Here is a 26,485-nt window from a genome sequence, read left to right as displayed (position 1 = left end):
CAAGCCAGTTACCCTTAAAACGTGAGGGATGAAAGGTTTTGCACAAAAACAAACGCTAGCAGCTTAACATAAACTGACGCACGTTATTGATTTATTTAATTGAACTCATATTTTAATTCTATTTCAATCTGATGGCGGATAATAGATGTGCTGAAATAAGGAAAGCTTTCATGTGCAGATTGAACAAATTAGTACCTTCATGCACCTGATCATGGCCTGAGTCATCTATTGTATCGTATTTAATACACAGAATCATCGACACCTGTATTTCCCCTCTAGTTATCAATAAAGGCTCATCTTATCTTACTACTGATTCCATAGTGAAACCAAACATGAACAGACCCAAAATGTTCACTACAGTCATCTATTGTTTTACAAGGGTGTATTGTGTGCACAACTGCAGTGAGTACAAAGTTGAACCAGGGCGTACACCTGCAATATAAAATGTTTCCAACTCAAGTTGGGTAAGAACTTGAAAGTAAAAATACAAAAGAGTGATAAAAGGATTATGGACTTGTGGACTTGCTCATGTGATTGATTTCTGTGGAAAGCTAAGTCATTACCTCTATGTAACAAAAAGCACACAACATCCTGTAAAACTATTATTTGAAGTTTCTACACTTTTTTATAGAGATTAAAGAAACAAGATCCATCTTGTTATTAGTGAGTTTTAGAGATTCTTTTAGGCAGATTCCGTTACCTTTTGGACGGAGCCAGGCAAGCGGTTTTCAGTCTTTCTGCTGTACTCGGCTAACCAGCTGCATGCAGTAGCTTCATATTTACCAGACAGATATAAGAGTGGTATCGAACTTCTAATCAAACTCTCAGCAATTTCCCAAAATGTCAATTTTTTGCAACAGGGTTTTGTTTTGTGTCGCTGGAGCTGCTGTGGCTGGATATTTTGGTTTAAAAGCTTGTTGGGGCTTAAAATAGTTGAAACCAATTAATTTAAACATGTTCAAGAACGTTCTGGTGATATCAAACACACACACACACACACACACACACACACAAATCAGATGGCCAATAATTGTAGTACCAGATATCTCTTGCGTAAATGGAGGGGTGGATTTAATTAGTTTGTAGTTTCTAGACACTTGTGTGTTGTCATTGAATGTCCTACGTAGACCACCATTCCTCTGACAAATGTGTGTTTAATGGAGTGATAGAAATAAAGTATGAACAAGGCTCTTATGTTCACAGCTTTAATTAATAACCAGCTGTCTGCCTGCCAGCTGGTGTTTCTGCTCCTTCTTAAAGAGAAATGCCACTGATTGGCAGGTTTTAATCTATATTAATTGTTCTCTGGTCTGCTGGTAATCTCAACAAAAAAGCTTGTGACTGTAAAGGTTGCTGGTTGGAATCGCTAGACCAGTTTGGAATACCTAAGCAAGGAAATAGAAGAAGTTCTCTTCAAACTCTTGACAGATATTGCCAAAGACTTAACCTAAAAAGACATGATTCAACAGTGGACTGTTATATAGGTGACTGTTATACATTGTTCCTTCCTGAAACCACTCTCCCTGGAAGCTGCTTGAATCAGATTATGATCTGAGACACTACAGAAGATTATTTTATGCATAAAAGCAGTTTCCCCACTCTGCAGTCTTCCTATTTTCAAACGTTCCTTTTTGCTGAAAGAATATAAAATGTAGGTCAAGTTAATATATGTTGCTAAGCTCTATAAAATGAAAGATAAAGGCACGTTTACGTATCACAGTAAAATGCACAGCTGGTAAGAACTTAAGTTCATTTACACATGCGCCACAACTGATGACCGTTAAACTGATGATCTTGACTGACATGTGTTTTGTATTTATGCATTTCTACACAAGCTCTAGCCAGACTCAAAATAAGAACAAAAAAACAAACCTTTGCAAACATTGCTTCACATGGAACATATTCAATCTTAATCACATTGGCTAGTGTCAGATCAAATCAAAAATGAATGTGGATGCATCCAATTGTTGACCTGCTTAAAAGATAGCTCTCTACATAAACAACCACAGCACTGGCTTGAGGGGAACATTTTCAGCTTGGCACAGAAATACAGTGTGGATCATCTGTCAGAGCTCAAACATCAGAGGAATTTGTTCATTCTGTCAAAACCTAGCAGGATATTTGTGGTCCCTTTGTGGTGTAGACAACTGAACTGTTGGTGTTTTCTTTAATCCACTCCAAAAAAACATCCACTCTCCAGGTATCCAGTTACGTGTAACTCTCGCTGGAATACCGGTCATGGGACACACACACACCAGGACCTCTCTCTCTCTCTCTCTCTCTCAATTTCCTGTTGCTTTATTGGCATGACAAAAAAATACACCTGTGTTACCAAAGCATAAGAACAGACATACATATAAACAAAACAGGGAGTAAATACATCTGCTATAATAATAAACAGGATACTTGCAAATTAATTATTTAAAAATTATACAACGTGATTTTCTGGGTTTTTGTTTTAGATTCCGTCTCTCACAGTTGAAGTGTACCTATGATAAAGAAATTACAGGCCTCTACATGCTTTGTAATTAGGACAACCTGCAAAATCAGCAGTGTATCAAATACTTGTTCTCCCCACTATACATTATAATACACAGAAACAGGAAAACTAGCTGCAGCATTTAGCCAGGGGGTAAAAATGTTTCATAAAGATAATATTGCCTCCATTAGTGAGCTTGTCACTGTGGGGGATTAAGGTGTTTGATCTTAGATAGGTGTGTTTGTGTGTGTGTGTGTGTGTGTGTGTGTGTGTGTGTGTGTGTGTGTGTGTGTGTGTGTGTGTGTGTGTGTGTGTGTGTGTGTGTGTGTGTGTGTGTGTGTGTGTGTGTCCCCAAAGCCAAAAACTCATTATCTCTCTTCTGCTGTGTATTTGTTTGTTCATTGATTCATGTATTCAGAAGGTGACTTTTAGATGTGTGAAAGAAAGGTGGAGTTGAGGGCAAATAACAGCATTTTTGTTAAATGAATGGTCAGTGCAGAGTATATCTATAAAAGCAGCTCTGAAAGCTTTAGTGGGCTGAGGATTTCCCGGTGATTTGGCAGGAATTGCCTTTCCACTCGGCGAGGTCAGGAGGCATAGCTGTAGCCGTTTCTCTTTTTATTACCGTGCCAGGGAGCTTTGTGATGCCTGCTACACTGTTCGGGAAGGAATTAAATTATTGCAGTCCTTAAAAAGACATAAAGCAGCGACCCACCACTCAGTGGGCAGCTGTTGACCATCAGCCAAACATCTGGGGATGTTTGGGGAAATTCAACCTGCTTCAGTTTCATGCTCCATTGCTACAGTGCACAAACCGGGTCTGTCCATCAGATCTACTGGACCAGTTCATCTTGGCAGACCGCTAATGTTCAAACCAGGCACTGAGCCAACCCACTATTTGAACGTTAATTATTAATTTCTTGGAACACATCCTAGTTTTGTTTGTTTTGTTTGTTAAACTGCTCAATCCAGCAGCATTGCTCTTTTTGGTTTTACTGGTTTTATATTGATTATTTTCATAATAGATTAATCTGCAACTCATTCCTTTAACTAATAGGTCAATCATTTAGTCTTTCTGAAACATGTTCAGCATCCAAAATCCAAAGATATTTAGTTTACTGTCACATGACAGAGAAAAGCAGCATATGTTCACATTGGAGAAGCTGGACCAAGAGAATTGTCTGTTGATTTATTAATCAATTAATCATCTGATCATTTTAGCTCTGCACCTAATAAAAACCTCTAACAAGCAATTTAACAATAAAGTTCCCAGAGAACCATGAGACAACAAACATCAATCTTCCTTGGCAAGAAAGAAAGCGAAAGAAAACATACACTTTTAATATGATTATTGACCTCTGAAACATGTCAACAGTTCGACCTCCATCACAAACTGATAAAGATTATGTGATGTGGTCAAAACTATCACCTTGGGATAGTTTTGTTCTGTTTGCAAGGTAAATAATGCATTTTGATGGTTATCTTCTATGCTACTTTTCTATTGGCACCTTGTCAAGATCTTGTCCAGTCATGCGGTCTGTTCAGCGATGTGTCCAACTGTTATGGAGCTTCTCACTGGGAGGCAGTGATTCATTGTTACTGTGAATTTTAAAGTTTGTTCTTTTGAAAGGCCCCTGTGGCTAGAACATGAGAGTGATCGTTCTCTACAGTTACAGATGGAGACGGTTAAAGAAGAACAAAGGTTAAATAATTAGTTATGATAATGACTTAAGAGACTGTTTCCAAGCAAAATAAACAGGTTCAACAGGTCCAAAGAAGTGAATGAAACAAGAACTGAGTGGATACATTTAAAGTGTAAATAGGCTTATTTTCACAGTTTCTAACCTTTAAAGTAAAATATGACCCAATCTTTCAGCAGTTGTTGAGATATCATTGCCTGCAGAGTTTTGCTTCTCCATTAAATGCTGGCACTCCTTCGCTCATCAAATGTCCTTGTCACAAGAGAGGGGAGTTTTGAGAGATCTGATGTCCGGAAGTTAATCATTACTATCTCGACTATGTTATCATCACATCATGCTGTTTTAGTCTGCTCAGAGACAGAGTTGGTTATCTATTGGCCAACTCACACAAGATCACAACACGAATGATTAATGGAGGCAAGATGGCTCTGGAACATTGTGTTTACATACATTAAAATAAGGAATAAAGATACTGTACCATCCAGTGTTTTCAGTGTAAGCCTGACTAACCTCTTTTTTATCAATTTACACTCAGATTTCCTTTATACGATGCTTTAGCTCAGCATGTGTCATCAATTTCTTTTTTTTTAGTCAATGTTGTAGAGCTGAAGCAGCATACATATAGTGCTGGTTGCTGTGTTTTATTACTTTGATCTGATCTTTTTGATGAGCTCTACTTCTGCAGAAATAACAGAGAGCTCTCTGTTATTTTTACACTTATAACTCAGACGCCTGCAGGAGCCCCAAAAAGTGATTTTAAAATAGGAAAATTAACTATTAAAGAGACATTTAAGCAACCTTGAATACACTATTAAAGAAGGACTATAGAAAAGAGAGGGACAGACTGTTTGTGTCTTTTGCGTGGGAGTGAAAAAAGACAGAAAAGAGCTGTTTGGAAAAACCGACCAAAGGGCATAGCTGGGCATTGGATTTTCTATTGATTGGCGTCAGGGCTCATGAGCTATAAATTTCCCCTTTAGTTAGAAAGGAAATCAATAGGTAATTAGTCCCCCCCCCCATGTCTTAACGTTAGCAACCCAAACATCATCTGGTCTAGTCTTTTACCCATTGTAATTGATATCACACATTTTATACATTGTTATAGGAATAGTTCAACGTTTTGTGACATACGCTTATTCGCTTTCTTTTTTTAAAGTCAGATGAAAAGATTGATGCCATGACTGTATGCTAAAATTAAAAGTAGAACCAGCTTAGCAAGACTGGGAACAGGGGGGAACAGCTAGCCTCGCTCTGTCCGAAGTAAAAAAAAAAACTTCCAGCAGCGGAGACTGCAGAGAAAGGTTGGCCTTCAGCTGTTGTGGCAATGGCTGGAGAAGACGAAAGATGTGCCACAACTTCTAAAAGCTGATACTGTGGTTGCTCCAAAGGTTTTTAGTTTTTTAATGTAACAGAGAAATGCTGGAAATACCACGTCCGTCCATCCACACTCAAACTCTAAAACAGTGAAACGGTGCACGCAGTGCCCACAACCATGTTGCAGTGACTGCCATTTGTGATTACTGTGCTGGCTAATTTGGTAGGTGTCAGTCTGTGAGAATTTACAGCAGCCAATGTATAAGGCAGTACAGTATAAATAATGAAATATAATTTAGTATTAATGAATTTTGAATATTTACATATTTTTATATATATTTGGTATCCATAAATTATATAATCAAGGGCAAAATTAAATTTATATGCGTTTGTGAGTAAAGCCTAAGTTGTATAAACCAAAAGTTTCCTTTTGAACCATTTTTAGTAATCTGTTGCATCTGTTTAAATATTCTCTGTGGAGGCAGAACATGTCTACAGCCTCCAGCTGTGCCTCTCTCCGCGCCTCATTCTTCATAACTCTCCCTCTGTCTCACAGTCTGTCTCCTGAGCGCTTCGCTCTGTGGCAGCCTGGTGTGTGATTTTTGCCGGGCTCTACTTTAATCAGACAGATTAACAGCCAGTATTGTGTTTTTTCCTTTTTTCCATCCTGTGCATCCTGTGCAAGTGCTTTTACTCTTTATGTAAAGATCAGATTTATAATTAATTAATCATTCTCACCACACAGGACCTTTCCTGGCAACACAGGAAATATGATTTGATCCTGCCTGTTGAATAATACACTTGTTATTTCCTATGTTCCCATAGGCAGGGAGCCCGACTTCAGTCAACGCTCCATGCAGTTTCTCCAGGACGTCGGTTTCCCCCTCCAGCCAGGACATCTGCAGGTACAAACCATCTCCCTTTCACTCTTCAGTCCACAATGATATGACAAATTAAATAAATTGAATCTATTTATCAGTCCATTAATGGTAATCACTGGATGATGTTTACCCTTTACCTTTGAGCAATTCACTGTCACTAAAGTAGCCTGGGTTGCGTGTAACCTGCTGTAAAAAAGATTTCATAGTAAAATGGGTCATCAAGTGTTTGGTATTTTCATGCAGAGGCAAAGCCCCGGAAACCTTGCATCTCCTTCTTTCAAGTTCTTTTGTTTTCAAATGCATGATGTCTTTTCCATTTCTCTTTTTTGTCTTTTCTCATTCCTTTTTCTGCTGTCCTTTACCATTGCCGTGAATTATGTTCCTCCTTCATAAACACACATGCATAAAACACGTTCACACCAGCAGTCAGGATCAGGACTGTCAGAAGCAGACTGCAGTGGTTCTACTGAATTCAAAAGGTAAAACCTGTCAAGGTTCAGGAGGTATTTCAGTGACCACCCTCTGCACAGACACCCTACCAGCCTCCAAACACGGCAAACAACGGGACTGGCTCTCCCTGCTTCGCCCCTCTGCCGTCAACATCCGCCCCAACAGCTCGCTCAGGTTTTCTGTGTCTCTGAACGACGTGGGCCAACGCGTAGACAGTCTTTGTCGCGGCCTGCACTTTATAGACCGCACCTGCTCGGAGGGAGAGCTGGACCTGAAGCCCAAGCCCGCTCAGCCACCCGGCTCAGATCAAAGGGTGCACACACTCAACAACAAGCTGGCTGCAGCACCAACACACCAGAACCAAAATCCGACCTGCTCAACAAGCACCAACCCCCACCTCGTCCCCTCTTTCACCAACAACTACAAATACATGTTGGGCATCCCTCCCGCAAATTGTCTCCCATCTGACCCTGCCATCCGCACCCCTCCTCCTCTTTCCAACACCCATCTCCACCATCATGACTCTTCGAGCGCCAACTTTCTCCGTCTCCTCCTCCCCTTCTCTCGATCCTCTACCTCGGCCAGCCTGCAGTGCTCTGAGCTGGGCAGCTACGCCTCTCATCTCCACATCACCAAGTCCTCTAGTGTCCTTCTGGAAGGCAGTGAGTTGAGCTACCCCGTTGAGGATCTACTAGGAGATGACGACGTGTTTGAGGAGGACCAGCCCAGTCTAGTTTCAAGGGGAAAGGTTCAGCTGGCCACCCCAGAAACAGTCACCATGGCTGGGACAGGTGCCCATTCTGCCCCCCTGTGCTTCATGGATGAGGACAGCGACTTGGACTGCTGCCTGTCCCCTTTGTCAGAAAAAACTGGACCACTGTCACCCTATTCGCTATCTGAAGACTGGTGCAGGTGGGTGACTTTCTGGATAGTATAATCCACCCTTCCTGTGACTTGGTAGAGCCCAGACCATCCCTGTGCCGTAACGTGGCAGTGAACCCCAGAGCCCTGTGGAGTAGTGGAGAGCTTCTCATCCTGTTATTTAACTACCCAGCAAATATTTTGCACCAAAGCAGTATTTGTCCTCAAAACCGCTGCTTGGAGTGGAGCTGTTAATCAGGAGAACCTGACACGTAGCTGCTTTAGTCTACACATGCTGCAGCACCATAAGATGTCCTGATTCAACCACTCGTGTTTCTAGAAGAAACATGATTTCATTTCATACCCTTTCATTTCACTTAACAGTTATCTCAGTAGTGTGCCATATTTTTTACTGTGCTGTCAAGCTGTTTTTTTAAATAATTTTTCATTATTACTAGATTGATAGGGCATTTCAGTGTCTTACATAGGCTGCAAAAATTTGTGATTGATTTTGCCCGCGTGCTTTAGTCTTTGCAGGAGAGGCAGTGCTAGGGAGCAGTGGCAATGTTGAGGAAAATATGTAGGGGCAGAGGTTAGGGTGAAACATTTAATAGTATTGAAGAATGGAGTGTGTGTCCATCGTAGAAACAGTGTAAAAAAAAAGCAGACAGGGCACAATAAACGATATATATGGGTTAACAGGGCCATCATCTGTCTTCTTCACATGGCAGTCTGTATGCAATCTGATAGGCAGATCCTTGCTATGTTAGGAAGGACAGACTGTAAGTAATATTTGATAACAGACTAGGCTGCGTGGCTGCGTGGCCCCTACAGATGAGGCTTGGTAGTGGTAGATCTTACTAAGTTGCGAAGAAAACCATTTTGAGCCCTATATTTATCACTTTTAAGCCCTCTTATGTATTAAACACAAAGGAATGTCAATTATATATATCTGTCTTGTTTGTTTGGCCCCTGGGCTGTGGCCTGTGCACGTAGTCCTTTCCAGATTATACGTTTTATACGTCAGCTGTGGGCTAAGAGAGATACATGAGCTTAGAATTGGCAAGGTGACCAGATTCAGAGATCAGGAGACAGATTATTGGCTTCAAATAGCTTGTGTAGTCTCTGACTAACAAACACATCGTGGCAGCTTTCTGTCAGGCGGCTTGAAGCGTGAGTGCAAAACCTGACCGCACCCGTAGAAGCCTGTGTATGGTTTTGAACAGACGAATGGCATGTTAATTATTAGCCAGGTCATTTTATTGACAACATTTCAGAAAATGATCAAAAGTCTCTCAAGAGGTGACTTGGATTCTTTCCTTATCAGAAATGTCAACTTTTTTCAGAGAAACCTAAAAGGGAAACGCATGTTTACATTTAGTGTTTCTCAAGAAAACACATTGTGTGCACCAGATACTTTACTAACAAAAAAGAGACACAAACATGGCTGCATTGGACTTCTAGTATTTAAAAACAAGTTTTTTTAAGCTTTTACGTCTACCAATATCACATACCAATACAAGCGTCTGTAATTCCTTAAACTTCGTCCTAAAGATAAGTTTCTTCTCAGCATTTAATATTCTCTTTTAAGGCAAGCATGGCCACAGAAAGAAAGAAGTAACCTCTTAAGGCATGCACAGAGGGAAAACAAGTAAAAAGGTTGGTGCTGCCTCTAATTGAATTGCGTTTTTCTCTGAACAGCGTGTCTCTAGCAGAGTGAAGAGCTTAAACTTTTCCGACTAAAAACATGCTGAGAATAGGAGAGAACAAAATGCCTCGGATGTCACACCCTACGCCATACCCCCTCGAAGAAAATCAGTTTAACGAACAAAAAAAGGAAGCAAGGAATAGCTGGAGGGAGGGAATCTTAAAGCGACACATTCAATGTTATGAGTGCAAAGATTGGCTGAGTGCCACAGGAGAAGCACGAGGTAACTGATTGGCAAATGGCAAAAAAATGAATGCCTCGTCAAGGTTGTAATGGTGCTGAGCTTGTTTCCCTCTCAGCTTGTGGTGTTTGTGATTTCCCGACTCTGTTTTGCTTCTCACATTTTAATGTTGACATACTGTAACGGCGCCTCTGCCATCCCGAAATTACTGTTTAACAGGGTGGGTTTTGGCTGCTCAAGAGATGAAATTAAATGTTAACTTCCCACCGTGTCTAACGTGTTGGAATGTGCTGCTGCCGAAACAGAAACAGTAAATGTAGCGGTTTGGGATTATTCTGTTAAATCTATGGTAGACGCGTCACTTTGAATGATGAAGCTGCATTTTGTGTTCTCTGATTTCTATCTCTAAGTGCCTTTTTGCAGCAGTTTAAAGACAATCTAGCAGGCATCTAGCTTGAAACCTAAATTTCTCAGCTCAAGATCCCTACAGTCCTCTTCCACTCATGTTGTTTACTGATCACTTTACTTCCACCGTGGCTCCATGTGGAGGTGTAGTCATTTTTCTGTCGTTATGCCCTCCTACGTTTTAAAAACGAATCCACATCAGCATTAGAATCATTCGTCAAATTTGTCCATTTCATCTGAAGCTAACTGTTGATATGAGCACCAAGAGAGTCCAGGTCTTAAGGCTGTTTTTTGTTTCGTATGTACAGAACAGTATGTGTGGGGACATAATCTGCAGTTCATCTTGTGATCCATACAAAAAAAACACAAACAAAGCAGCTCAAAGCAGCTCTCTAGCAGCCATAACCAAGAGAAAATGCGCTCTTCTAGAGACGTTAATTGTGCCTCCTCTATCCCTTAATCCCTCTGTCCTCATTTCACTTCTTCCACCTCCTTTTCTATTTGAGAAACCTGTAGAAATGACCTATTTTTATCCTTCTTTGTTCAGTTTGTCTTTTAATCTTGTAACGCCTTGGCCAGATCAGTGTAGTCTGGAAATAGACATTATCTCGCTTGTTCACTTTCTAACGTGTGGGTGTACATGTGTGTCTTAGTGTGTTATTTTCCTCCCCTGAATCAGGATAAAGACAGACCCATTTGAACACCCAGCTCACTTCTCCTTCGGCATCTTCTTTAGATGCTTTTGTTTACTTGTTTATTCTTTCTGAGAAAGAAGAGCCACTGCTCTCTGCATCTCACTCAGGGGAAAACACAGTCAAAGCTTTTCCTGGATTATGCAATCGGTAATAAATTGGATTTGAAGTATAGGTTTAAATAACTACTTGCGCCTTCCTCTGTGTAGCTTGTTGTGGTGTAAGAAGCAGTGGCTGATTTTTGGGCTTTTTGCTCATTCAATGGTGTGTGTGTGTGTGTGTGTGTGTGTGTGTGTGTGTGTGTGTGTGTGTGTGTGGGTGGTGTGTGTGTTGTGTGTGTGTGTGTGTGTGTGTGTGTGTGTGTGTGTGTGTGTGTGTGTGTGTGTGTGTGTGTGTGTGTGTGTGTGTGTGTGTGGTGTGTGTGTGTGTGTTTTTTGTGTCTCGTGCTCTCTAATAACCTTCCCCAACCCTTCATTTTGTCTCTTATCACTGAAACAAGATTGTGACTTGCTTACTTGTAAAAGTGTGTACAAAGTTGCCTGGATTTTAACACAATCTATCTAAGCGACAAAAACACTCCTCCCTAGCATGGGTGACTAACAGCTCCTGTCCTCTAACCTGTCAGACCGTGTCCGACATGTGACATGCAACATGTGAAGCTTTAGTCTGATATCAAAATCTGATTGGTTCCTCTCACTGAGAAAAGCCTGTCCAGCAATCCTTAGCGGTAGCAGACACCTTATTGAATGTTCCAGCTCTCCGCATCTTTGCCAGAATATTGTACAGAAGATGCATTTACAAGTGATTAACATAATATCACAAACACCTTCTAGATTGAATACACTTGCATTCAGTAGCATTGCAACAAATGCCAGATTTGAGAAGCTTTAAAAATGGAACTAATCTGTAGGTCAATATTTGTGCTGGTGTATTGGATGCCATGTTGTTGATTATTTTGTCTGCAGTACTTGTATAATATATTTATGATTACAGGCAACTTGTATCACGTCTTCCAACCTCTTAAGATTGCCCCTGCTACAACTGCAGGGTATCTGAGATTAGATTAATTTTGTGCTGCGACCTTGCAAGAACACAGTGTTATTTTCTTAAAATGTCATTTTGATTTGCAAATGCAGTGCTTTGAATCAAATGAGTTTGACTTGATTGAGTTTATTCTTGTGGGACATATCTTGTTATTCTTATTGTCTTCTGCGTTTAGGGTCTTAATATTTGAGAAACAGTGTTCCCATTTTGCTTTTCTAGATCCGTGGCATGAGTGCAATAATTTAGCATTTTCTAAACTTTTAAAGGGCTAGATACTACTAGATAATGCTACAGGTTTGCTGGAGTTCAGGGAATATTTGTCAGCTTTCCCTGTCAATTTTTCTCTTTTTGATCTTTCCTCTCCCCTGTCTTCCTCCTATTACAGCTGTCTAGCCTCTAGCTTATTGTTGACTGTGTTTTTTGGCTCCCGTAGGATTTGTCACTGTGAAGGGGATGAAGAGAGTCCTCTGATCACACCATGCCACTGCACAGGGAGCCTGCGCTTCGTCCACCAGTCCTGTCTACAGCAGTGGATCAAGAGCTCCGACACTCGCTGCTGTGAGCTCTGTAAATATGAGTTCATAATGGAGACCAAGCTCAAACCGCTGCGCAAGGTAAGACCATTTGGATGTGTACATATTTTTCTGAAGTCAATTAATGCACACGTTCATTAGTTCAGAAAAAACGACTTACGAAACAGGCTACATTTAGTGCACACACATTATAGGCTCTGTAAGCTTCAGCTAACGCAATGGTAGCATTAGCGCTCCAAGAGTATAAACACAGCGGTGAATTTGCTTGGAATGTTGAATGATTGGCAGTCACAAAACGGTTAGCAGTAGTTGGATAAAAGCACCCCATTTCTGCACCAGTCTATGTCTGTGTTAACACAGCCCACCTCCACGAGTCTTACCCGCCAGAGCAGCATCTGCTCGGAAGGCCACATAAAGCATGGTCATTCAAAAATACTACCAGGTTTCCACTGATAAAAAGCTTAATGCTAATCAAAAAGTATCCCTTTAACTCAAAGGCTTCAGAGGCAGTACACTCCCATTTAAAAACTCTTATCAATCACTGTGGCCTGGAGATAGCAGGACACTATAATTAAAATTACTCCACCCTTCATTAGCAACACAAAGGGCCTTCAACACATGCTCCGCTGTTAATAGCTTCTGAATCCCACTGATGAACATTGAAATTGTTCACGTATGAGCACGCAAAGATGAGTTGAGTATTTCGGTCTTGGTGTGAAGTGTTTATTAAAAGAGGCTTTGTTCCATCTCGCATTGCAATGCCCGCCTCTCATCAAAGTGACCCTGCAATAGTTTCATCACTAAATACAGAGGAATGTATTTTGGATGTTGGGACATCCTAAAGAGCTTATTTACAAACTGATTTAGTATTTTGTGTTTTCTTTGTATCCGGGGGCTCATTTCCTGATTAAATATTGTGAAGCTAGTGAAGACAAGGCACCAGGCCTCTGTGTGCTGCCGGCTGTATGCCACCTTTCTTCTGTCTTGCTCGCCATGCCAAGAAACGTTATGTAGCATTGGATCTTGATCACAGAAGCTGAATGCTCTCCATCCAATATTTTGCCCACACTCTGAGCTGCTCCAGAAAAGAGAGCCTGCTTTAAGTTTAAAGTGTGTTTGAAAGCTTTTGTCTTTGTGTGTAAATGTATTGTTGACCTTCTTTAAAGTCCTTCCTTTGTCCTTTCCTTCTCTCTGACGCAGTGGGAGAAGCTACAGATGACGGCGAGCGAGAGAAGGAAGATCATGTGTTCGGTCACCTTCCATGTCATCGCCATCACTTGCGTGGTATGGTCGCTCTACGTCCTCATCGACAGAACAGCTGAGGAAATCAAACAAGGTCAGCACAGACTCCGATGCACACGCAAACATACACAAAAGCATAGAGGTAACGCCGTTGTCTGTGTTGTATGTAGTGTTGTTAGATGTTGACCATTTATCCACAATCTTCCATCATTCATATACAGTATTTATGACAAATCTGCGTAACTGTAGTGTTATTTTCAGCTATGTGAGTACTGAGTGAAAATAGTGTGAAATGTTCCCTAAGACTGGAATAAATGTGGGCGTAAATCACTTCACAGAAGCTCAGTGGGAATCGAAGTCTCGAACAAATGTGTAGAAGAGTGTGCTGAGCCTGTGATTCTTTAAGATTATTTTTTATTATGTTTTTTTTTGTGGGAATTTCAGTTCAATTCAGTTACTTTTTGATCTATAAGTCCATAAAAGTGAGAGTAAAGACATAAAAGAAAAGAGATTTTAAAAATGATATGTTTACCTCCTATCATTCTAAGATCCAATCTGAGATTGAGCCTTTCAGAGAGAGGTTATTACTGCTGAGTGAGGTGACCCTTACCTTTTTAAAAGTGTGTGTGTGTGCGCGTGCGTGCGTGCGTGTGCGTCAGAAAATTATTTGGTACATAGTGTGTGCAGTTAGTAACAGCTTGGTGCATGCGTGTTTGTGGCAAAAACAGCACAAATCTAAACACACAATGATGTTAATGTTTTATAACTTGACATTTTGGCTAATACTCTTATTTGCATTATTGCCGAGAGTTAGACGAGAGAATTGACACCACTCTCATGGCTTCCTGCTAAATATGAAACCAATTTGTAGGGTTGCCACTGCAAGCTGACCAACTGGTGCGTCATCCTAGATACATTCATACATATAAAGAAGAGAGAGTCGCAAACATTTCATTCCAAAAGTTGACTTGATCAATTGTCTGGAAATACACAAAATGTTTTCAGCCATACGGCCTTTATCAGTGTGTCGATATGAAGCTATAGCCGGTTGGCAGATTTGGTCACCAATTGTTTTGTAGTGTTATGTGTATGAGCCAAACTTTGACCTGTTGCTGACCATACACTAGAAAAGCAAGTGGTCAGTTAGTGTTCTTTTAAAGCGTTAGAGGAAATTGTGACTCCAGTAAAGCCCCTTCAGTGGCCCCTAGAGTCTAGGCTGCTCCTTACATCTATTTTGACCAAAGTGGACCGCAGCACTGAGTTACGGACAGATTGTGCCATCCTCAGAAGGCTGCTTGAATGATGAGCTGTTGTATCTTCCGCTGGCACTACATCTGCTGCCACTCACTCCTCTCTGGCATATTCACTGCTTCAGAGACAGCATACAGATGGAAGAGCAGGCTGTGTCTGTTAAGCCCAACCTGATGATTCAGACTTGTTTGAGTCCCTGAGGGCTGTCACGTCCAATCACCATGGTGATGCCAAGTAGCTGCTCACCAGTCCTGTTTGTCCTCTGCCACGGTTATGTTTTTCTCTCAATTTGCATGCAAATATTGCAACAGAGTTAGATCTAATACGCCTTGAAATGTATTCCATTGTCTACTTTGATTTGTGAAGCAGATTTTATGTTTATGATTGCATGATGAATTTCATACAACTGTAATATTGCACTTTATTTTCAAATTCTGCGCTTTTCTATCAGTCTGTTTGTGTGTCTTACATGATACTTACACTTTCTTTACCCATGCAGCCGGAAGAATCCCAGGTAAACCTTTCAACTTTGACCTTTTCACTTTCCAAATGTGTTTTCCCTGTCAGCTTTTCTGTCAGCTGTGTCCAGTTCTTTTCCAACCTCACTTTACACCCCTTTCCTTCCCTTGTCTGCCTTGATTTCAGGATAAAAATGCTTCTTCACCCTTAAAGACCACACTGCTTCACTGAATGTTCCAACGAAATATCGCAGAAAGACAATGACCGAGCAACATGCTGTGATTTATTGTCTGTGTTGAACTTTGTGACTTTTTTGATTAAAACAAATCTTCAAACATTCTCACACAACAAACACGTTAATCTCTTCTCATAAAGTTGTACAAGCATAGTAAGTATTACCATATAAAGTATACTATGTCCACCTTGGGTGAATTGGTATTCTTCCCATTATATGAGGCATTTTTGTATTTCATAACTTAAACCTACTTTTAGTATCAACATTAGAATTTTAGTCATTCAATTGTGAACCTTTCTTGCCTTTAAATGTCAAACTACCCGGTATATAATGACCAACATGAAAAGACTGAACAACTGCAGGTCAACTGTGTATTTTCAAAATACTTAGTACTATCTATAGTACTATAGATATTTTTTTTGTTCTCCTTTTTGTTTTTTGAAGATCCTTTTTCTGCCTCTTAGTGCTGCAGCTCGTTACCAATATTTCCACTCTCCATAATTGCAGATATTTTACCTTTTACATGAAGCCCTATGTTTCAAAGGTTTTGCAATTCAGAAATACAACTGTCTTAGGGACCATACAAACGTTTTTGCACAGTTTAACAAATTTACTACGAATCATCATTCTCTAAAGCCTGCTGTAGTGTTGTAGTTTTTTGGTGGTGGTGTTCCCGCTTTTCAAGCAATCCTTTGTTTCTTATTGTTATATTTCATTGTTGTGCAGACTGATCTGATAATGAATGGGCGGATAAAATCCTCACGGTGTTTTATGTCACATTATCAATGTACTGTATGTAAGTAGTGCGTTTTCTGTGAAATAAATCGAGGATTAATCTTACTCAGTGAATTGAATATCTGAAAAATCTTTATTACATTGATGTAAAAGTATAAAGTAATGCAACTATTTCCCAACTGGTTTGCATTTTATTTTGCAGTGTGTTTGACTGGTGTATGTGTTCTTTTTTGGTCTGCTCTCTGTTCCTCAGGGATCCTGGAATGGCCTTTCTGGACCAAGTTGGTGGTGGTGGCTATCGGCTTTACGGGTGGACTAGTGTTCATGTACGTCCAGTGCAAAGTCTACATCCATCTATGGAGGAGACTCAAGGCTTACAACCGTGTCATATACGTCCAGAACCGGCCAGACACGTGTAAAAAACTGGCGCTGGAGAAGCCGCCTATCATGGAGCCGAATCTGGAGAGCAAGGAAGCTCTGGCGCCCAACCAGTCGGACACAAACTCCTCCCAGTACACAGAGACAGAGGACTACAGTATGGAGGTGCTCCATGTGTGACCCAGTCTCAGTCCATGCTATTGGTTGTCCTACTTATCCTACACACAAGCAGGCCCATAGGGAAGAGCAGCCGTCATGGAAATACTCGGTGACCGAGGAATGACCACACACTCTCCTTTTTCTGATCTCAGACTGACCCACTGTCCTCCGGTGGTCGTCTTATATTTCCAAAACTCCATCCACAGAGACTGACAGACCATGACTATTTTCTTCTATCCACATTCCTCCTATCAGACCATATCCCTCCCTCCACCTGTACCCTCAATCCAGACTCCGCCTCTCATATTTCCCAGGACCGGACTGTTTTTACTGACTTCTGTAAATGTCTGAAGAGGCCTGGAGCACACACACACACACACGCACACACACACACGCACGCACACACACACACACACACACACACACACACACACACTTTCTTTTTTTCTCTCTCTCTCTCTCTCTCTCTCTCTCTCTCTCGTATGTACACCTCTGGGAGAGCAAGACTGAGACAAATGGACTCACAAGCGGCTCTGGATGTCTTTATGTCTCTTATGTGTGGTTTCTTTGCTTGTGTTGTTTGTTAGATCTGTTTGTTTTTACCTCCTGTGAGTCGTCTTGGGCAAACCTGCCATGGATCAGTATGTAGCGCCGCACGTAGGATCTCTAGAACATTCCAGCTACTGCCATCTCTGTGGCTGTAATCTGTCAGCTCTGAGCTGGTCTGGATCCGACCCGGCCTTGATCTGGACATGCATCAAAGCACTTTTGTTTTTTAGTTCCCACAACAAATCCCCTCCCTTCCTCTTGCTACTCTTTTTTATTTTAATATGAATCCAGTCTTATTGTATATGTTGTACATGGGAGAGAGCACATTCGAACTTTGAACTCTGGTTTTAATTGACATTTCCTCCAACACATATAAACATATATAATAACCCTCCTATGGATGACAAAAAAGGAATTAAGGGTTATAAATGGAATCATACTGAAAGAAACATTTGAGTGTTTCAGTTAAAATAGACAAAATGAGTTTTGAATGTGACGGCTCAAAGCTCTAATGCAGATCATGGAAAATCCAGCCACATAACTTCTCTACCCCAACATGGACTTTCTGAAGGCTTTGAGAATGTAAACAACATTTTTTACTGTTACACACACACACAGGAAATTGTGAGATAATTTCCATGTCTTGAGAACATTACGAGAGCCTTTGGGCATAAACAGCGCCGCTCATGTTTTTCTATCATGCGAATGACACAGTATTTAAAGTGTGATATTCCATGTGCAGTTTTTAATATGTTGATTTGTTTGCTTAGTCACGGGATGTGCCCTGAGAAATCCACAGCTGCCTATTTTTAGTCTGTCCTCCAATTGCTCCCATTCTGCTGGCAGTACAGTGATTGATCCCTTCATGGATAGTTTTGATTTAGAAGCAGGCTGACTGTGTGTACTTGATTTGGCTGCTCAAAATAGGCACATTTAGTATAAGGTAATAGATTGGATGTTTACACATGATGTACTGTACAGGATCATTGCTGAGCATTTCAGGCAAGCAGAAGTCTGTTTCAGCAAAAGTGTCTTCTTTCTTCTTGCCAGACTCTTATCTCATGGTGTGTCTATTTTAGTTTAGTTTTTTTTTTTTTTAATCTGTCCTCAAATAAAACAAATTGCTTGAACCCTTTTTTTTCATTTCTGAAAGGAAGCACAGTGAAGCACAGTTTAAATTCTGTAACTGCAGTATATCAGCATTCAGGATGATTTTTAGTGTTTCGAGTTTAACATTTTGGGTTGTCACATTTATTAACAATCAGTTTAATTTGCTATAAACAAAATGCAATACATTCTGCCATTTGCTGCCTGTGACAGTATGCATCATCGTTTATTGATGAGCTGACTGGAGAGCCGCCTGCTGGTGAGAAGCTGAAGGTGCAGTCTGAAGTAGGCAGCTGTTGATTTCTCAGAGCGATGTGTTTTTTGGGCTTACAGTCATTGTAAGTGCTTTTGTGTATGTGGGAGCACAGTGATGCCAGGCTCATGTTGAGCCTCACAGCCATTCCAACAAAACACACATTTTTAAAAAACTGTCTTTGATACCAGTATACTGTCTGTGAACAATGATGGTCCACCAACATATGTGACAATTACTGCTCAGCAGCAGCAGCAATAAATAAAATCTGTGCTTTGTTTTTGCAACAATTCATACCGTACTTGTGTATATACCCCACGGTGACTTGAGATCTGGAGTCTAATATAATTTTAATACATAACATGAGCCAAGGGAGTTGTGTGTCAAGTTGGATTAAGACCTAGTAACGAGAAGCTTCTCTGAAACTTTGATACCTGCAAGGCTCAGTGCAATTAGACAGATAAAAAGTGCAATTACCCTTTTGTTGATATTCTATTCTCTAGTTATGTAATGGTGTTTAATGTCCAGGGTGTCTTCTGGGTATAAAATGATTATTTCTTCATTTTGTGTTGTATTTATTTTTAAAAGAAAACCGAGTACAATGTTTTCATTTAAAAAAAAAAAGATATATACATATATATCCTTTCATTAGTAGTTTTATGCAACTTACACTTTTTGTATCTCCCAGAACATCACTTTCAAACTTTGTTTTGCACTTCGGATACCTTAATTTCCAGAACTTAATGTGAACGTCTATTTGTCCATCTTGCTTTTTAAATTGCTTGATAAATATTGTTTTGCACAATATTGACATTTAACCGCAACATCAAATTTAAACATTTCATGTTTTCCCATAAACAACATGGGATATTTAGGGATGTAGTTTCTTTGAGATGGAAGATAAAAAATGTAGATAGCTTCTTCTTTTATTTTCTACTCGTAGGAGCTGGCTCCTTTCATGAAGTCTGAGACAAAAGTTTTAAGGCCACTTTAGGACAACTTTACAAGCAGGCATGTTCCTCACTGATAGCCTTGTCTTATTTTCTTAGTGTCTAATCATTAACTGATTTCTTAATTTTATAATCCCATTGAGCGGCACATCGACTGAGAAGTAAAGATACGTTCTCTGCCTTGCTGTCCCAGTATTTTAGTCTAGATTTTTTTTGTCTGTCTTACATCTGAACATGTCTGGGAATAGTGTAACTTGCATAAAGCTTCATTTGTTTACTACTGACTGGACTTGAACCTATATGACTGTTCCCCTGTCTTATGATATCATTCCACAAGTCTGTCTGTGAATTTACTTTGGAATAGTAATTGTAAAAAATTGGTAAAAGTACTTATGTTTTAAAAAAAAATATTGATGTGTTTTCAGTTTATTTTGCCATTATCAAAAAAAGTATGTAGACTTAAAAAGAACAACCAAATAAAAATTAAGTTACTTTTAACGCTTTGCGTCTTTTTCAATTAAAATGTTCTGAATTAAAATGGGAAGGTAAAAGGACTTCTTATTGACACTGTGAGAAGATTACTGTTTTAGTATTATCAGATGTCGAGCATATTCTGTTATATACTCAACAACTATACTATGAAAAAGGAGCACACAGAAATGACACTACAGCAAGAAATGAAAACATTTTAATTACAGACTCATTTTCACCCAATTCGTAACCACAAAAAATAATAATTTAGAAGCAAATTTGAGGTTTGCAAATTGACTTTTTGGGCAGCACATTTACATTTGCATCTATAGAAGTATCAAAATCACACACTCAAGTGACAAACTATTCACTCACAGCATGTGTATCCAGCTCAGTAATAGCATAACTTCAAGGTGCTATTTGCAAAATATCAAGTAGCGACACTGTTTGGGATTTTGTCTGGGGACATGTTGTAGTAAGGCAGCTTCTTTCCGTCATTCCTCTTCTTGATGGAGCTGCTTATCTCTGCCAGCTGAATTCTGAACTTTTCCATGGCCGCCTTTACCGGCTTCTCTATGAAATGCTCATCAGGATACATGCCCAGGTACAGCTGCAGGGAGACAGGCCATTCAGCCAGGAGGCTTCTTGTGAAATTAGAAACATATAGTTTTGACTGTTCCTTAAAACAATCCTCTGTGTGTGTGTGTGTGTGTGTGTGTGTGTGTGTGTGTGTGTGTGTGTCACACACAGTGTACCCTTTCCGTACCTCGCCCTCCTGGTACTGGCTGAGGGCCCAGACGGCCCCCAGGTGCCAGCTGGAACGTCCACGATCAGGGAGGCTCTCGATGATCAAATTCACATTTGCCAGGCCCTTCTTGTTGGGTGGGGGCCTTCTCATGGTAGATGGAGCATTGGGGATCCAGGAATACCAGTCATACTATCCAATGTACACAAAATACAGTACATGCATGCAGTACAGCATTTATCTGACAGCTACAATTACTAGTTACATTACAGGTTAAGAGTTTACATTGAACAAAATTCAATGCATCATTGAAAAAACAAACCACTGGAATCCAACCATTTGTTTTTGTCAACCACTGTCACAAAGCACTGGACAAAACTACCTTACTGTATATAAAGTAGTTTAATCTAACTACAGTGAAATGCTACTTATCTAGGCATCAGTATTAGCAGTTCAATAGTGTTAGATAATAATATATCAGTCCCAGGGACTGTTTTTCTGTTTTTCAAGTTCTGCTACTTCATATTTTGATCACAGATTATATTATATATTCTATGAATGTCAAGTTCCTGCTGATGTATTACTTACCTGTCCAAAGTTGATCGCTGCATGCTGAGATGAAGCAGTGAACACAATGGCGGTCAGATACTCTATCAGGTCCTTACGTGATTTCAGGGACTTTGGAAACTCTGTACACAGATTGAATTGACAAAGTGAGCTTTTACAAAAAAAAAGACCCTTGCACAATGCAGGTAATAGAGAAATGCAGAAATGTCATTACAACACTGAAGCAGTGACACCATCACATTCCTGTGGCTTCCTGTCCAAACCCTCAAACCATTTGTCTATGACAGAAAAGATTTGAATTTGTAACGCTAACAGTTTCCTGTCGTAACTGTCTTCTCCAAAAACCCTGCACTAATAAAAAATATTGAGTGTTTAGTGAGCTGCTTCTCTCCTTGGGAAAAGAAGGTTTGCACATTGGCTAGGTGCCGCGTTTTGAACAGGACATCTGCAATGTGTACCCACCGCAGTGATCGAAGTCCTGCATACCGAAGCTGCACACATCTTTAATAAAGGCCTGGATTTCTTCGTCTTCCTGCACCGTCTCATCGGTATTGTAGTAAATATTCACCACATCAGACACAAAACTGCAGAAAACAGGACACTAGTAAATAGAGGGAAAATGCTGCAAACTCTCTTTCTCACACACACAATAATAGAAATGTTCCCACAATATCTATACTTTGTTATAACTGTTTTCTGTCCCTTAGACACAAACTATTCCTTAGTGGCATCCATAAATATCTTAAAAAGCATTGTTCCTCACTTCTTTGTAGCCTCCCACACCCTGTAGCCATCGTCTCTGTAGAAGTAGGTGGGCAGCTCCTCCTTGTTGTCCACACCGCGGGCCTGAATGATGTTTGGGAAGCACAGAGACCTGAAGGTCAGAGACTTCATGCCCTTCTGGATCAGCTGGACGTGACCACCTCCACCTGTTGCATTAGCCTTGACGAGGATGGAGAAGATACAGCATCATCACATGTCACTCATTATTCCTGCAGCAATGATTGTGCTTCTCAGTGTTCATTTAAAGCAAAGCATCTAGATATAACTGACTCAGTCATTTTCTGATTATGATTTATTCAATGGAAGGGAATTGGCTTTTTTACTTTTTATCCAGCACATTATTTGCTTTTATCTTGCTTTCAACTAAAAAATAGAAAGCCCAAATTAACTGAAGGTCAAAAAAAGATTGAGTTGAGTTTGTCAAATTTGTCCCTTCATTTTGTATTCACAAACTCACCTTGTCAAAGATGCCACACTCGCAGATGAGCTGTTCTCGGGCCTTGGTGTTGATAGCGATGGTAAAACGAATGTGTGGTATAAGCAGCTAGAAGAAACATCAATCCATAAATCAAATCAATCAATCACTTAATAAATCAATCAATCAGTTAATGAGTCTGTGTTTTACCTTGTAGACAGGGTGAACAGCAGGGAGCTGCCTGTACATGGCAATAGCAAACACCTCTGTCACCAAATGTGTCCTGAGCAGGTGTGTGATGTTCTGGTGGTGATGGAAGTCAGCTGAGCGGACCCAGATCTTAGCCAGCAGCCAGTCGTGCTGACCATCAGTGGGTAGAAAGATTGGATTATCTTCACCTGGAGTCTGCCCAAGCTAGGAAAAGATGGAGGATGAGGGAGAAGCAGGAAGAAGAAGAGAAATGTTCCCCTCGTTGTTTAACACACACTTGCTGCTGCGCAACATCCCCGTACCTGTATGGCTATGGGCAGAATCTTGTTCTGAGTGGTCTTGTAGAGCAGACAGATCGGGGCTGTCAGGTACTGCAGCGTGCATGGGTCTGTGCTGTTAGGACTGATGCCTTCCAACACCTCATAGTCCACTATGTACATGTTACCTGCCTGGAGACAGAACATCGATTCACATTGTACTTCAGTAGGTAATTTCAAGAGAGACATCTAACTTATAAATAGATTCACGGAGACAGACACAACAATGTCTACCTCTATCTCCTGCTCCAGAGTCAGCTCCCTCTCCAGGCTGACAGAAACCATCTCATTAGTGACGGGAAACTTGTCGGGAAGTTTGGTGCACTTTTTGATCATTACTGGGTTGCAACCGTTTAGAAATTGGTACCCAAACATGAAGTCCTCTTTCCAATGTTGCATCACATACTCTGAATATAACATAATATAATAAAATGTGATACAATATGATATAATGTAATATAATATAATATGATATCATGTAATATAATATAATATAAAATAATATAATATCATATAACATCATATATGAGGCTAACCTGAGATTGTGTTTTTGATTCTCACAAAGATCTTCTCAAAGTCAGCAAAGTCGCTCCAGGAGGACTGGAACATGTGCATGAACTGGTTCACAAACAGGTTCTCTATTCTGGAAATTCATGGTTATCATCATCATCATCATCATCATCATCATCATCATCATCATCATCATCATTATCATCATCATATTTGTCACCATATTCATTTCAAAGGGATCAAGGTATCGGAAATCTGATGCATTTCTGTACAATATGTCAATTAAACACTGCAATTAAAAATTAATTTTGGAAAAGAAAAGGTTGTGTTGTACTGCAATTTTTCTTCCATAATTTCCGTCCACATACATGCAGCATTTCTGTCAACACCTTGAAGCTCCCTTTGCCAAATTGTGACTCATTTTTCTCCATCTCCCCTACTTCTCTAGTCCACAAATCATTATCATCCATCATTTTCAAAGCTTTGTCATTCGTTATTTAGCAATACTACTACATGATGCAACAGCGTTGTGGATCAGTTTTGTGGTATAATGTTTATTTGCAAGCTATCAAGGCCTGCATAACAGCTCAATGCAAATTTTCCCTGGTGATAAACACACAGTGACACCTCTGTTTTTCCAGGAAACCCTGAGTACAGAAAATAGAAGCATGTTATCATACTGGAGTTTAACATCTGATCATGAAAACTTTGCATTGAAAAACACCTCTGAAGTTAAAGCTCCACTGACAGAGGGGCAGCAGCTGTTCTTCCAATTACAATGAACCTGTTAAAGCTTTACTACATCAGGCTGTTAGAGGGAGCACGTACGCCTTACTGTAGTTCAGTACAAAGTCCACTCCCTTTTCAGTGTCAAACTGGATGTCCCGGGGCAAATCCTTGTGTCTGTTTGCGTCTATGCTCATGGGAAAGCCTGGCTGCCACTCCTTCCATCTGTAACGGACAACAGATATGTTAGTGAGCAGCCTCAGCCTTCAGTTACACACAACACAATCACAAACTGCATGTGTAGTGTGAACTAGCCTGTAGGTTTTTCTCCTCATGTCCAGCTCTTTTTGTCTGTGCTGCTTGACCATACTGGTCTTATCATCCTGAGGAAGATGTGCTGCAACAGACACAAGACAAAGGGGAGGGCTTATACTTTCAGACTCTGACTAATGTCAAAGAAAACGACAAAAAATGAACTGATGTACCTCTTCCATCCCGCAGCACAACTTCTTTGTCATCCACCAGCCATCGGAAGCAGGGGAACTCCACATAGTCTCCAGATGGAGTCTTGACTGTGATGTACCTGCAGTACCAGTCATCCTGCACCCAGTACTTATTCTTCTCAATCTTTACCAACACTATCTCACCCAGGTCCTCTCCAACCCTCACGTCATAGGAGTCCACCTGCAATTAAATCAGCGGCTAAATGAATAAGCTGGGGAAAACTGAAACAGGTGTGCATTTAAGTGTAGTTAAAGTTTTGTTTCATCATAAGTAAGCAATTTTGTCTAAAGGGGAAACACATTTCACATGTCACCACATCAAAATCGCAATCTGGACTGGTGCAATGTCCAAACTGCAGGACGGAGCAAAATTTGTTAAAGGCAAAACATGTGTCCAAATACTATTCTGAACTAAGTATTGTGGTGCTGCAGAGATATCCCAGCCTATTTAATTATACAGACTTAAGAAAAGTGTTTTTGTTTGGTACAAATCCCCACTAAATTGCACAATGATCATTTAAATTTGAATGAAAATAATAATAATGATGCAAAAATTTAAATTTTCTCCAAATTTGTGAATACTATTGCAATCGCAATATCTGTCAAAATTATCGCAATTGCAGATTTTCCTCATACCGTGCAGCCCTAAAAACAAGATAAAATATGCAATGAAGAGAAAGTTGTAGGAAGCTAACACATAGTGACTTTAACATTTTGTATTATGTTATAAAAAAAACATTGAAACATGAAACATTATTAATAGCTCAATCAAATCTCTATTCTCAAATTAAAATTTCAGGTTTGCATTGGACAACAGGTAAAACTTGCATCTCAATTCCAATTACAAATTAAGTTTTAATTTAAAACATTAAGAATGCTAAGTGGATGCTAAATATTGTTTTGGTACCGGATCAGACCTCAGCTCAAGGCCCACTTCTTTAGAATTAGTTTTAAATATCAACTGATGGAAGCATTGATCTCAAGAATACATTTTAGTGACATTGTAGAATAACCTCTACTTTGCTAATGTTGGATCCCTGAACAGTGTACAGTAAATTATAAAAGATCAAATAATAAAAGCTACTTATATTTTCCATCAAACTCTGCTTTATAACAGCAGCAAGTCATTTAGAGTAGACTTTTTTTTCTGCTTATTTTTGTTTTCCATTCAGAATTAAAAAACAAAACAGAACTAACAACTCTGGAGGAACTTCTTCCTCTTTTCCATCAACATGCATCAACATTTCCATCAACCCAGCATTGTAGTTGTTGAAACCATTCTCACTACTCATCACAAATTTAAAATACATGTCACAAAGACTTCCTCACAGCTCTACAGTAGTACAGTAACATCACTTACCGCCCCCCTCTCAAAGTCATTGTACAGAGCTTTGTCCAGCAGCGTTCTCTCGCTGCACCCCTCCGTGCCCACCAGTGTAATGTAGATATAATCATCTGTCCCTGCGAACCACTGGCTCCCGGTGGAAACAGTCACTGTGTAAGTAGGCATGGCGGTCCCACAGGTCCAAACGCTAAAGGCAAGTTTCCCCTTCTTGTTCAAACCTATTTCTTTCACTGATGTCTACTTCTCCCTATTACCCTTGCACAAACAATACAACTGTGTAATCAGGCAGAAGAGGGGGGTGTAAAACGCGGCTCTCCACCCACTATA

General features: G+C 40.2%; 2 protein-coding genes across 6 annotated transcripts in view; one reads left to right on the top strand and one right to left on the bottom strand.

Moving 5' to 3' along the window:
- Positions 1 to 16,773, top strand: part of marchf8 (membrane-associated ring finger (C3HC4) 8) — a 65,435-nt gene extending 48,662 nt beyond the window's left edge. For all 5 annotated transcript variants that reach the window (XM_032540718.1, XM_032540721.1, XM_032540720.1 and 2 more), the window contains 6 exons: positions 6,319 to 6,398; positions 6,801 to 7,736; positions 12,149 to 12,329; positions 13,449 to 13,584; positions 15,241 to 15,255; positions 16,424 to 16,773. In XM_032540718.1, the coding sequence (XP_032396609.1) occupies positions 6,319 to 6,398; positions 6,801 to 7,736; positions 12,149 to 12,329; positions 13,449 to 13,584; positions 15,241 to 15,255; positions 16,424 to 16,728 (1,653 nt within the window). In that variant the 3' untranslated portion in view covers positions 16,729 to 16,773. The remainder of the gene's footprint in view (positions 1 to 6,318; positions 6,399 to 6,800; positions 7,737 to 12,148; positions 12,330 to 13,448; positions 13,585 to 15,240; positions 15,256 to 16,423) is intronic.
- Positions 16,774 to 20,239: 3,466 nt separating this feature from the next.
- Positions 20,240 to 26,426, bottom strand: alox5a (arachidonate 5-lipoxygenase a). The gene is made up of 14 exons (XM_032540717.1): positions 26,174 to 26,426; positions 24,796 to 24,994; positions 24,626 to 24,707; positions 24,413 to 24,535; positions 23,611 to 23,717; positions 23,309 to 23,481; positions 23,060 to 23,206; positions 22,758 to 22,961; positions 22,590 to 22,676; positions 22,113 to 22,291; positions 21,812 to 21,933; positions 21,371 to 21,471; positions 20,804 to 20,974; positions 20,240 to 20,647 (listed from the first exon to the last, which is right to left on the bottom strand). Exons 1-14 carry the CDS (start codon positions 26,321 to 26,323, stop codon positions 20,468 to 20,470), a joined length of 2,025 nt encoding a protein of 674 aa, XP_032396608.1. The 5' UTR covers positions 26,324 to 26,426; the 3' UTR covers positions 20,240 to 20,467.
- Between the last annotated feature and the right edge of the window lie 59 nt (positions 26,427 to 26,485).

This window comes from Etheostoma spectabile, chromosome 17, assembly GCF_008692095.1.
Source record: "Etheostoma spectabile isolate EspeVRDwgs_2016 chromosome 17, UIUC_Espe_1.0, whole genome shotgun sequence".
NCBI lineage: Eukaryota > Metazoa > Chordata > Actinopteri > Perciformes > Percidae > Etheostoma > Etheostoma spectabile.
The sequence above is the reverse complement of the archived record's forward strand: the minus strand, read 5'-3'. Positions and strand labels throughout refer to the sequence as shown.

Coding starts and splice junctions, on each gene's coding strand:
- alox5a (XM_032540717.1), bottom strand. CDS start 26,323: ATGCCTACTTACACAGTGACTGTTTCCACCGGGAGCCAGTGGTTCGCA. Junction 24,536..24,625: donor ATGAGGAGAAAAACCTACAG/GCTAGTTCACAC, acceptor TGTCCGTTACAG/ATGGAAGGAGTGGCAGCCAG. Junction 23,207..23,308: donor CTCTGGAGCAGGAGATAGAG/GTAGACATTGTT, acceptor TTCTGTCTCCAG/GCAGGTAACATGTACATAGT.